Below are 12,500 nucleotides of genomic sequence, written 5' to 3'. Positions count from 1 at the left end.
CGAAGAGAACCCCCCCTCGCCCCCACAAACCCCGGTCAGAAGTGATGGGAAGGTCCGGTTCCGCTCATCCCGGATCGAACGTTAGCTGCACCGGCAGGAGGAGCTGACAGGGGCCGGGCAGCGGGGACCAGAGCGGGAGCCTCAGCCGCGTCTCCTTGGTGGTGACATTGTAGGAAAAAGATAAAAACACGGTGCGTCAGTCTCCTCCAACCGGGAAGATGCTCCCTGTCCCCGGGTCCCTTATCCGCTGCTCGGTACCGGACTCATCCTGAGGACCGGCGCTGTCAGCGGCTCGTCAGGCCGGTGAGAGGAGCAGGAGAGCGGGGCTCCGTGGCGCAGCGGTGCCGCTGAAGCTCCGGTGAAGAGAAGAGGCGAACCGTCAGTCCAGTGGGTTTTTACCGGGAGACACGTCACGAGCGAACCGAGCAGAGACACACGGAGACGAGCCGGCTTCCGGAACGGTCATTTCAAAATAAAAGCAGCTGACCAAACACACTGAAATAACAGACACACACACACACACACACACACACACACACACACACACACACACACACACACACACACACACGTTGCACTTATTAATTCAGTTTATTTTCATCGAGTTTCTAAAAAAAGGTATAAAGTAGTAAAAACTCTGAATACAGGTCACGTGTCTTTGTTCAATCACACTTTATTTGTCTCATAGATCTTAATAAATCGTGACATCATCTGTTCTTGACTCAACAAGAGTAAAACTACTGAAACAAACTTTGAACAGGGGAAAGAGGTAGAGACCTCAGAGACACGTGAGGATCTGTCTCTCAGGACGGACACGAGTAAGAGTGAACAGTTTGATGGAAGGTGAGCGAAGTGAGGAGTAACTGTCAGTAATGGTCGAGTATCTGAGGAGACATATTGTTCATCAAGCTGTCTTGTTGTGATCACAGTCCACGATCAGCTGCCACGATGTGGGAGATGATCCACCTGATGATGATCCACCTGATGTGTGAACGAGAAGGCCCAGGGACTCTGGGGAAGAACTTGACTCAGTATCATGTGTTGAGGAGACATTAAGGGAGCAGAGGGAAGAGAAGCTCCATGTGTCCCCCGACACTGTAAACCTACAGCAGCAGAACTAAGAGCAGGTCTAAGACAGACCTGGACCAGCTCTCACTATAAGCTTTATGTTAAAGGAAGGTTTTAACCCTAATCCAAACGCAGAGCGGGAGTCTGCCTCCTGAACTGAACCTGAGGAGCCACAGGAGAGGACTTTTATTTTTAGAGACTTTAGGGACAACAAGTTAGTCTGAATTCTGGGAGCTCAGAGCTCTAGTGGTGATGTGGTACTTTGAGCTCTTTAAGGAATGATGGTGTCATATTAATAATGTAGGTGAGGAGGTTAATTCTCCATGAAACTGAAAGCCAGTGTAGTGAAGCTAATACAGGAGACATGTGGTCTCTGTCCCTGGTTGTTATCAGGACACGTGCTGCAGCATGTTGGACAAACTGCAGAGTCTTTAACGACTCAGTGCTGGAGCCTGATAATAAGGAATTACAATAATCAAGTCTGGATGGGACAAAGACCTGGACGAGTGTTTCTGCATGTTTCTGAGACATGTCTGATTTTAGAGATATGACGTAAGTGAAAGAAGGCGGTCCTAGAAATGTGTTTGAAGTGAGAATCAAAGGACAAATCGGGATCAAAGATGACTTCGAACTTGTTTCACTGGAAGCGAGGGTGAAGTCATCTAGCTCAGCGTCATCATTAGATAATGATCTCTGAGGTGTAACAGTTTTCTTAAGTAGACTGAAAAGTCTGAAGGTCTCGAGCAAACAGGTTTGAAGACCTTTTGAAGACCTTTTCAGAAAGTGGAGGAGATTTCTGGACATGAGGGAACTTGTGGTGAGATTTAGACGCTTCAGTCGCTCTGTTCTTGAGTCCTGACACGATGCATTGCTCCTTTTAATGCTGCAGGTTCAGTTCCTCACAGGCTTTTATCTCGTCGTCTCTGGTGCGTCGTTACAAAGTGAGGACAGTTTAAACACTGTGATTCTGTGCTTTGCTCCATGAGATGAGCTCTTGTTCAAACTGATGTGATGTGAAATCCCCTCTGAAGCGGCTGATGTTCATTCAGTATTCATCGAGCTCACTTCCTCCTGCAGATAAAACCAGGCTCTCATCACAACGTCACAGGGTTAAAAGCCACGATGGAGAAGAAGGAAGGTTGCAGACTCTGATGGTTCAGCTCTTCACTTTGATGGATATTCAAGAATAAAAAACCAGAGTTCACTTGTTCACAGAAAAAATAAATAAGAGTGGAGTAAGACACAGACGAACAAAACACACAGACTGTGTTTATCTCCAGTATAAAGGTCCTCTGATCTCCGTGTTATCTCCATGATGCTCACACATGAAACCCTCAGTCAGGACATCAACTCTCTGGTGATGTTCCGATGAACAAAGATCAGTTTCCTCTCTAAGAGGCTGAAGCTTCATGTTTGTTCATGTTTCATCTGATCTGTTAGTTTTAGTTTCAACAAACGTACGTCCTGTCATCCTCACCTATGTGGGCGGAGTCTACCTCGCCTTGCCTCTCCTTGGTTTGTAGACCTGGTGGAACCATTTAGAACCTGGTAGAACCTGGTGGAACCTTTTAGAACCTGGTGGAACCTGACTGAGCCCAGTAGATACTAGTGGAACCATTTAGAACCTGGTGGATGGCTTTATTTATTTCACGGTAGAACTTTGACCAACCAATGATGCTTTTAATAAGGTATAACTGACTGGTAGAACCTGTTGGAACCTTTTAAAACCTGGTGGAACCTAACTGAACCTGGTGGAACCTTTTAAAACCTGGTGGAACCTGACTGAACCCGGTAGAACCTTTTAAAACCTGGTGGAACCTTTTAAAACCTGGTGGAACCTGACTGAACCTGGTGGAACCTTTTAGAACCTGGTGGAACCTGGAGGAATTATCTATAATTATAATTAATATATAATAACATATATTAACATAAATAAACTGATGCTGAAAGTCCCTTCCTGTTTTATGTGCATCGTCTGCCCCCTGCAGGATAAACTGTGTAGTTAAGTTGTCTCCCCCTGGTGTATGGGAGTGGTATCAACCTTCTCACTTCACTCTAACATGTAAGGAAAATAAATCATTCTCACACATGTTTGTATTTCTATCTTAGTGAGGACACTCATTGGCATAATGTGTTCCCCAGCAGAACCTTAAAACCAGGTCTTAACCCCAAACAGTCAGAAAGTGAGGACCAGACAAAATGTCCTCACAAAGAAATCTGTACCAGAGTGCACACACACACACACACACACACACACACACACACACACACACACACACACACACACACACACACACATCAGCGTTCACAGCTTCTGTCCAGATGAATGAAATCAACAGTCAATAGTTCGATCTTTCATTAATATTGTGCTGTTCTGATAAAGAACATGAGCTCATGGTTTATAAAAACTTTATATCTTCATGTGACAGCAACACATCAGACTTTAAAATGTCTTTGTTAAATTTTTATTTTATTTCATTTATGACTTTCCACAGACATGAAGAGAACGATCGTCACATCACATGATTTATATTCACCTGACAACAACAAGGAACTGGTGACGACAGTGAAACCACCAGAGGAGACGAAGAGTTTCTGTTTGAGGAGGAGTCTTCGGCTCAATTTGACTTTTGAGTGAAAATGGAGGAAGTGAAAATGTGCTGATGAGGCCGATGGAAACATGCTGACACCAGAGATCCTGTGAAACGCTGCATGTCAGCAACAAGTCGCCTGATTTATAACTGAAGCACACAAACTACTGGGATCTAAAAAAACAAGCTTAGCAGGAGAATGTTCGTAAACTAACTCTGACACTTGAGTACGAACATTTTAGAGACGTGAGGAGGTGAAGCAGATTATTAGATGGATGGATGGAATGATGGATAGATAGATAGATAGATAGATAGATAGATAGATAGATAGATAGATAGATAGATAGATAGATAGATAGAAAGATGGATAGATAGATGGATTTAGGATCCAGTCTGGCTCAGGCTTGAATCATCATTTTCAGTGTAAACAGATAAAGCCTCTATCCAGTGTAGGGAAACCTGAGGAGTGCGGCCTGTCCGGGGCCGAGCCGCAGGTTGTTCAGGTCCACCCTGCTCTCTGCTGGCAGGGCGCTGCTGTTGGTGCTGAGGACCACCCCCGCGTGCTGGGGCAGCGTCACATCGCTCAGCTGCAGCTGCGTCGCCTCCTCCGCCCAGTTGAAGGCGGCCAGGTAACGAGCGCTCTGGTCCCAGACCCGCAGGTACACCAGGGAGGAGGAGGAGTTAGAGAGGAGGACGAAGTCCCCGAACAGCAGGGAGCGCTCTTTACCTCGCAACTCGCTCAGACTTTGGAAGAAACTGCGACAGGACAGACGCTCGGACCTCTCCTCCTGCACACACAGAGTCAGCCACATGTACCGCTACTGATACCACTGACACAAGTACGAATACTAGCAGTACTACATCTGGTACTCATACGTGACGATCGCTGCTGCTCATACTGCATCAGCTGGGGCAAGAACTGATACCGTCAGTATTACAGAACCATGTGACCCATTAGAACTGGTACTATCACTACAACCACTACTGGTGTGATGGTGGGATCGTTTCTAACACATCCTGCACATCCAGTTCTGCTGTTGTTGTTGTTGTTGTTGTTTACCTGTTGAGTCTCGTTCTGTGCGTCATCAGAGTCCCAAAGCATCTTGGGAAACTTGGTGTCCTTCAGAACAGATGATAAGATGTCAGCAACAACCAGGCAGATGAAAGAAACAGCTCAGTGATCATCTGTAAGTATCTCTCTCTCTCTCTCTCTCTCTCTTTGAAGGAAACACTGAAGTGTAAATTGATGATGTCATGAAATATTTTTTGCCATGTTTATCCCAAAATTTAATGACGTGAGTTCACATTGTCACGTTCCGAACACAGAACTTTCTGCTGCTCAGTTAAAATAAAGGATCCTCACCTCGTCCATCAGACCGATCTCGTCTCCGTAGTTGAAGACTGGCGTCCCCGGCAGAGTGAGCAGCAGCAGCTGATACAGTTTCACCAGAGCCGGGCCCACCAGCGACGCCAGGTGACCCTCCTTCTGACCCCCCAGGCTCCACGCCAACTTCATCTGGCTGTGGGACGAATACAGGTGCTGGACCGACTGAGCACGCTCCGTGGCATCTGAGTCTCTAGGACGGAGAACTCTGGAGATCAGGAGGTCGACACCAGTGGAGGAGAGGAGGGAGGACACGTCCTCAACCGAGGATCGATCTGTGATCCCGATCAGAACTCTGAAAGACATCCAGAGCAAGAAGATGGATGATGGATGAGGGATGATTGATGGAGGGATGAAGGGAGGGACCAATCAGATGGATTGATAGAAATGTTTTTCTTTGTTTGGACATCTCAAGGTTCCAGTAACAGTTGGACAGTTTCAGACCTTTTGTCGGGACGCTTCTCCGTCCCATTCTGGACGATGGTTCGGATGTCGGTCCACAGAGACGGCACCACGGTGGAAACACGCTCCACCCCCGACAGCTGGATGCCGTCCACACCTTCATCCAACCAGAACACCAGAGCAGACTGAGGAGACAGACACAGCACCAGCAGGGTGAGGGTTCTCAGTTCATCACCAACCTTAACACATAAAGATGTCGAGTCCCCACAGAGAAACTAAATCCACAGGACAAGATGCTGCGAAGAACCCAGCCGCTGAGAACTTGAGGCGTCTGTCTTCTACCATTAGAAGACATGTCTCTGTCTTCTACCATTAAAAGACATGTCTCTGTCTTCTACCATTAAGAGACAGACGCCTCGACTTCCTGCTGCAAAAACACTCAGTGCTTTAAATTTTCAGCTTTTTATTTTAGATTTCAACAGGATGAGGAAAACAACTTTTAGGACGAGCAGAAACCGATCCTCAGTTCACTGAGGAATCGAACGTCTTCGTGGTTTTACACCCTGACGTGATGTTCAGTGTGAGCTCTCACCTTCAGTCTCTCTGCCACGTTGGTCACACTGGTGTTGGAGAACCAGGGTCCAGATGTTCCCTGGTAGTTTGGAGTCAGATCCAGAACCACAGAAATACCTGCAGGAACAAACTGCTGTCATTCTTTCACAGATTGTTGAGATGATTGTTTGTTGTCTCTGAACCTTTGTGAACCACATGTCCTGGTGTCTCTGTCCTCCACCAGTGTTTTTATGTCATGTGACTCCTCACCCTTCTTGTGGGCCGCCTGAATGAAACCTTTGAACTGCTCCCGGTTTCCAACCTTCGGGGAAATCTCTTCAAACCTCAGGCTCACGGCTTCATCAGGCGGAGCGACGTGGAGCGGCCCGACCACCACACCTTTAACCTTCAGCTGAGACAGAGCGACCACCTTCTGCTCCAGACCTGAGGGAGGAAAACTCTACGAGTTAAAGGTTCCTCGTGGAGAGTTTGACCTCTGGAGGCAGCACTGAGCTGTCGTCAATAAGCAGCTCATCTCACGAGTTGTTTCTTTAACAAAACAATTATCAAACGTTTTTGTGAATCTCTCAAATAAAATAATTCACAGATCATTTGTAAAGTGTAATATCAGATCAGGTGACATTTGGTTCAGATCTGGATTCTTTGGGTTTTGTGAATCACAATAAATATAAATTTTTCAGTTACTGTGCGTCAAGAAATATTCCTTTCATCTGTATCAGAGAATGAATATTTTACAGATAGTTTCCAGAGCATCACTGTGAACACGGTGTCTGTATCTAAAGTGTTTCTACAGCCAGGAACACAACGAGGTGTTTGAGGCTCTTCACTGAGGGAGAGCCTCTAGGAAAAACCCAAAAGCTAAATAAATATTATATATTATTTATATATATAAATATAATATATATTATATATACATTATTTGTATGTAAAGATCCATTTCTCATGGTCTCACCCTTCAGGTCTTGTCTGTCGGTGAAGGCCTGGACGTTTCCGATCTGGTACAGAGGGCCGTGGTTCCACCAGCTGGTGACGGGCAGATCTCTGCAGCGAGGAGCCTGCAGGATGATGAGGACGGCTCCGAGCAGCATCCCCAACCAGCCGAGCCAGAACAGCAGCAGCAGCGTCCAGCGAGTCCTCACCCAGCTGAGCACACAACGTCATTCAGCTCCCAGACACCAGAGGCAGCACCGAGCACTGCTTCTCTCTACTGGGGTTTCATCACATGTGCAATACTGTTCCCATGACAACAGAGTATCTCTGATGATGTAACCTGATTATAGACCTGATCCACATGTAGACCTGATTATAGACCTGATCCACATGTAGACCTGATTATAGACCTGATCCACATGTAGACCTGATTATAGACCTGATCCACATGTAGACCTGATTATAGACCCGATTATAGACCTGATCCACATGTAGACCTGATTATAGACCTGATCCACATGTAGACCTGATTATAGACCCGATCCACATGTAGACCTGATTATAGACCCGATCCACATGTAGACCTGATTATAGACCCGATTATAGACCTGATCCACATGTAGACCTGATTATAGACCCGATCCACATGTAGACCTGATTATAGACCCGATTATAGACCTGATCCACATGTAGACCTGATTACAGACCTGATTACAGACCTGATTATAGACCTGATCCACATGTAGACCTGATTATAGACCTGATCCACATGTAGACCTGATTACAGACTTGATTATAGACCTGATCCACATGTAGACCTGATTATAGACCTGATCCACATGTAGACCTGATTATAGACCCGATTATAGACCTGATCCTCATGTAGACCTGATTATAGACCCGATTATAGACCTGATCCACATGTAGACCTGATAAAAGACTTGATCCACATGTAGACCTGATTATAGACCCGATTATAGACCTGATCCACATGTAGACCCGATAAAAGACTTGATCCACATGTCGACCTGATTATAGACCCGATTATAGACCTGATCCACATGTAGACCCGATAAAAGACTTGATCCACATGTAGACCTGATTATAGACCCGATTATAGACCTGATCCACATGTAGACCCGATAAAAGACTTGATCCACATGTCGACCTGATTATAGACCCGATTATAGACCTGATCCACATGTAGACCCGATAAAAGACTTGATCCACATGTCGACCTGATTATAGATCCGATTATAGACCTGATCCACATGTAGACCTGATTATAGACCTGATCCACATGTAGACCTGATTATAGACCTGATCCACATGTAGACCTGATTATAGACCCGATCCACATGTAGACCTGATTATAGACCCGATCCACATGTAGACCTGATTATAGACCCGATTATAGACCTGATCCACATGTAGACCTGATTATAGACCCGATCCACATGTAGACCTGATTATAGACCCGATTATAGACCTGATCCACATGTAGACCTGATTACAGACCTGATTACAGACCTGATTATAGACCTGATCCACATGTAGACCTGATTATAGACCTGATCCACATGTAGACCTGATTACAGACCTGATTATAGACCTGATCCACATGTAGACCTGATTATAGACCTGATCCACATGTAGACCTGATTATAGACCCGATTATAGACCTGATCCTCATGTAGACCTGATTATAGACCCGATTATAGACCTGATCCACATGTAGACCTGATAAAAGACTTGATCCACATGTAGACCTGATTATAGACCCGATTATAGACCTGATCCACATGTAGACCCGATAAAAGACTTGATCCACATGTCGACCTGATTATAGACCCGATTATAGACCTGATCCACATGTAGACCCGATAAAAGACTTGATCCACATGTAGACCTGATTATAGACCCGATTATAGACCTGATCCACATGTAGACCCGATAAAAGACTTGATCCACATGTCGACCTGATTATAGACCCGATTATAGACCTGATCCACATGTAGACCCGATAAAAGACTTGATCCACATGTCGACCTGATTATAGATCCGATTATAGACCTGATCCACATGTCGACCCGATTATAGACCTGATCCACATGTAGACCTGATTATAGACCTGATCCACATGTAGACCTGATTATAGACCTGATCCACATGTAGACCTGATTATAGACCTGATTATAGACCTGATCCACATGTAGACCTGATTATAGACCCGATTATAGACCTGATCCACATGTAGACCTGATTATAGACCTGATCCACATGTAGACCTGATTATAGACCTGATCCACGTGTAGACCTGATTATAGACCTGATCCACATATAGACCCGATTATAGACCTGATCCACATGTCGACCCGATTATAGACCTGATCCACATGTAGACCTGATTATAGACCTGATCCACATGTAGACCTGATCCACATGTAGACCTGATTATAGACCTGATCCACATGTAGACCTGATTATAGACCTGATCCACATATAGACCCGATTATAGACCTGATCCACATGTCGACCCGATTATAGACCTGATCCACATGTAGACCTGATTATAGACCTGATCCACATGTAGACCTGATCCACATGTAGACCTGATTATAGACCCGATTATAGACCTGATCCACATGTAGACCTGATTATAGACCTGATCCACATGTAGACCTGATTATAAACCTGATCCACATATAGACCTGACTATAGACCTGATCCACATGTAGACCCGATTATAGACCTGATCCACATGTAGACCCGATTATAGACCCGATTATAGACCTGATCCACATGTAGACCCGATTATAGACCTGATTATAGACCTGATCCACATGTAGACCTGATTATAGACCTGATTATAGACCTGATCCACATGTAGACCTGACTATAGACCTGATCCACATGTAGACCCGATTATAAACCTGATCCACATGTAGACCTGACTATAGACCTGATCCACATGTAGACCCGATTATAGACCTGATCCACATGTAGACCCGATTATAGACCTGATTATAGACCTGATCCACATGTAGACCCGATTATAGACCTGATTATAGACCTGATCCACATGTAGACCTGATTATAGACCTGATTATAGACCTGATCCACATGTAGACCTGATTATAGACCTGATCCACATGTAGACCCGATTATACACCTGATCCACATGTAGACCTGACTATAGACCTGACTATAGACCTGATCCACATGTAGACCTGACTATAGACCTCTTCACATGTAGACCTGCTCATGTATGTTGTCCTGATGCTACATGCTGTATCAGTGTGTGTACTGTGTATATCGGGGCCTGTGCGGTCCTGTTCACATATGTGGTTGTGAGCATGTATCTTGTCCCGGTCATGTATGTTATCTTAGTCATGTATGTGGTTCCAATCATGTGTGTGGTCCTGGTCATGTATGTTATCTTAGTCATGTATGTGGTTCCAATCATGTGTGTGGTCCTGGTCATGTATGTGGTCCTGGTCATGTATGTTATCTTAGTCATGTGTGTGGTCCTGGTCATGTATGTGGTTCTTCTCACCCCGGGGTCCCTGCCACCCTCAACAGCTCCTCTTTGCTCAGTCCGGTGAATTTCACCTCCTCCGGTGACTCCTCGGGAATCTTCAGCTTCACGGAGCCGTTCTTCTCCGCCGCTGCGGCCGCGTCTCCGCCCGCAGGAGGAGCGTCAGAGGACCGCTGTCCTCCGGTCATCGGCTCCTTCTCCTGCTGCTCCTCGTCCAGCTCCTCGGTCACATCAGCATCCTTCAGCTCAGCTTCATCACCTTCATCCTTCAGAGCTTCATCCTCCATCTTCATCCTCAGCTCATCCTCATCCTCCATCTTCGGCTCAGGGACCTGAATCAGAATCGGGTTTTATTACCAAGCAGGTTTACACATAACGGGATTTAAATATAGAAATAATCCATATAAATAGAATATAAATGAATATGAAGATGAATAAAGGAAACATGAACCTCCTGCAGCTCCACAGCCTTCAGCTCCGCGTCCATGTCGATTACTGCGGCGAGAGAGAGAGAGAGTGTGTGTGTGTGTGTGTGTGTGTGTGTGTGTCTCTCTCTCTCTCTCTCTCTCTCTCTCTCTCTCTCTCTCTCTCTCTCTCTCTCTCTCTCTCTCTTTCTTGCTACGTTCACGGTTGTCGGAAATTGGAGAACCAGAGTGTCGACTGGAGAAAAAGAAAAGGACCAGTTCATTCTTGTTCATAAAGTTCATTGTACATTTGTCTCTTGATTTATAAATACATTGTTTTCATTGTATAATCTGTGAATCATTATTTCGTGTTAAATCAATGTTATAATTTGTAAATGTATGATCACTTGAAATCTCAAAGTCTTACGTCACCACTGTGCGTGTCTACGTCAGACGTTGAACGTAACATCGCTATGTGAAGTTCCGGTGTTTGATCGGAGCTTCCGCTGAGGTGGAGTCCAGTTTAAACTGCAGCTCGGTTCCTCTGATCCCCGCACCGAGCCCCGCATTGAGCCCCGCACCGAGCCCCGGACAGAACATGGACTTTTCTCAGGCTTCCTCGGAGCTGAAGCGGCTGCTGAGCAAAGTGAACCCGTCCGAGCTCCAGAAAGTTCTGAAGTGGATCAGAGACTCAGGTACAGTCCCTGGATCAGAGACTGGATGACGTCACAGATGATATAAAAAAGAAGTGTCCAAATATTAGTTTTTAAAATTATAAAATGTTTTGAAAGTAACTGAATGAAGAACATGAGGACATCCTCCTCCCTGTCTGTCTGTCTGTGTGTGTGTGTCTGTCTGTGTGTGTGTGTGTGTGTCTGTGTCTCTGTCTCTCTCCCTGTCTGTGTGTGTGTCTCTGTCTGTCTGTCTGTCTGTCTGTCTGTGTGTGTCTGTGTCTCTGTCTCTGTGTCTGTCTCTGTGTGTGTCTGTGTCTCTGTCTGTGTCTCTGTGTCTCTGTGTGTGTCTGTCTGTGTGTGTGTCTGTGTCTCTGTCTGTGTCTCTGTGTGTGTCTGTGTCTCTGTGTGTGTCCTGCAGACGAGCTGGACGAGCTGCTGGTGGACAACAGGAGAGTGATGCTGCGGAGCATCGCAGACGACCTGAGAGTCAGTCTGCCTCCAGACGCCATGTTACCCTCTGAGGCCGCCGCCCACCAGAAGGTCGGTGACCGATGACACTGACGCTGTAAATGATGTGACGAAGACTTCACACGATGATGTTGTTGATGTTTCAGATGCAGCAGCGACCGCAGCCCACGGTTCACGTGGACGGTTTCCTGTACGATGACGAGCAGGTGGACGCTCTGTGTGAGGAGGGAACCATGAGCCGCACCTACTGCCTCAGCTGTGGGTCTCAGAGGACGGCACCTCTGGGTGAGGACACTCATCACTGACATGCACACTAACAACACACACATGCACACGGGCCGGCAGCGTTTGTGAAGTCTTCCTGTCAGGGGCGAGAAAACTCTCTGGACCAACAGAGACATTTGTGTCTTCCTGATTGGTTCTCATCAGTCACATGTCTCAACTACCAGCGGTGAAAACAAAATGTCG

General features: G+C 46.0%; 3 protein-coding genes and 2 long non-coding RNA genes across 5 annotated transcripts in view; 3 read left to right on the top strand and 2 right to left on the bottom strand.

Annotated features, from left to right (window-relative positions):
* Nucleotides 1–453, bottom strand: part of mdga2a (MAM domain containing glycosylphosphatidylinositol anchor 2a) — a 33,853-nt gene extending 33,400 nt beyond the window's left edge. Inside the window, exon 1 of the mRNA XM_069535215.1 lies at nucleotides 1–453. This exon is cut by the window's left edge and continues 191 nt beyond it. The gene's annotated coding sequence lies outside the window, so the exon portion shown is untranslated.
* A 1,289-nt stretch (nucleotides 454–1,742) lies between these two features.
* On the top strand, nucleotides 1,743–2,359 carry LOC138412165 (uncharacterized). The gene is made up of 2 exons (XR_011244652.1): nucleotides 1,743–1,885; nucleotides 2,146–2,359. It is a non-coding gene; the product is annotated as an uncharacterized lncRNA (long non-coding RNA).
* Nucleotides 2,360–3,517: 1,158 nt separating this feature from the next.
* Nucleotides 3,518–11,097, bottom strand: LOC109647734 (amino acid transporter heavy chain SLC3A2-like). Its single transcript, XM_069535218.1, has 9 exons — nucleotides 10,938–11,097; nucleotides 10,505–10,818; nucleotides 6,971–7,161; nucleotides 6,268–6,441; nucleotides 6,038–6,135; nucleotides 5,488–5,630; nucleotides 5,023–5,338; nucleotides 4,720–4,779; nucleotides 3,518–4,447 (listed from the first exon to the last, which is right to left on the bottom strand). Exons 1-9 carry the CDS (start codon nucleotides 10,971–10,973, stop codon nucleotides 4,100–4,102), a joined length of 1,680 nt encoding a protein of 559 aa, XP_069391319.1. The 5' UTR covers nucleotides 10,974–11,097; the 3' UTR covers nucleotides 3,518–4,099.
* Nucleotides 4,705–6,701, top strand: LOC138412164 (uncharacterized). Its single transcript, XR_011244651.1, has 3 exons — nucleotides 4,705–4,846; nucleotides 4,986–5,658; nucleotides 6,242–6,701. It is a non-coding gene; the product is annotated as an uncharacterized lncRNA (long non-coding RNA).
* A 244-nt stretch (nucleotides 11,098–11,341) lies between the features above and the next one.
* The window catches only part of LOC109623585 (uncharacterized), a 7,098-nt gene continuing 5,939 nt past the window's right edge, over nucleotides 11,342–12,500 (top strand). The window contains exons 1-3 of the mRNA XM_069535222.1: nucleotides 11,342–11,585; nucleotides 11,983–12,104; nucleotides 12,179–12,317. Of these exons, the coding sequence (XP_069391323.1) occupies nucleotides 11,489–11,585; nucleotides 11,983–12,104; nucleotides 12,179–12,317 (358 nt within the window). The 5' untranslated portion in view covers nucleotides 11,342–11,488. The remainder of the gene's footprint in view (nucleotides 11,586–11,982; nucleotides 12,105–12,178; nucleotides 12,318–12,500) is intronic.

Source organism: Paralichthys olivaceus, chromosome 12 (genome assembly GCF_024713975.1).
Source record: "Paralichthys olivaceus isolate ysfri-2021 chromosome 12, ASM2471397v2, whole genome shotgun sequence".
NCBI classification, from domain to species: Eukaryota; Metazoa; Chordata; class Actinopteri; order Pleuronectiformes; family Paralichthyidae; genus Paralichthys; species Paralichthys olivaceus.
The sequence above is the reverse complement of the archived record's forward strand: the minus strand, read 5'-3'. Positions and strand labels throughout refer to the sequence as shown.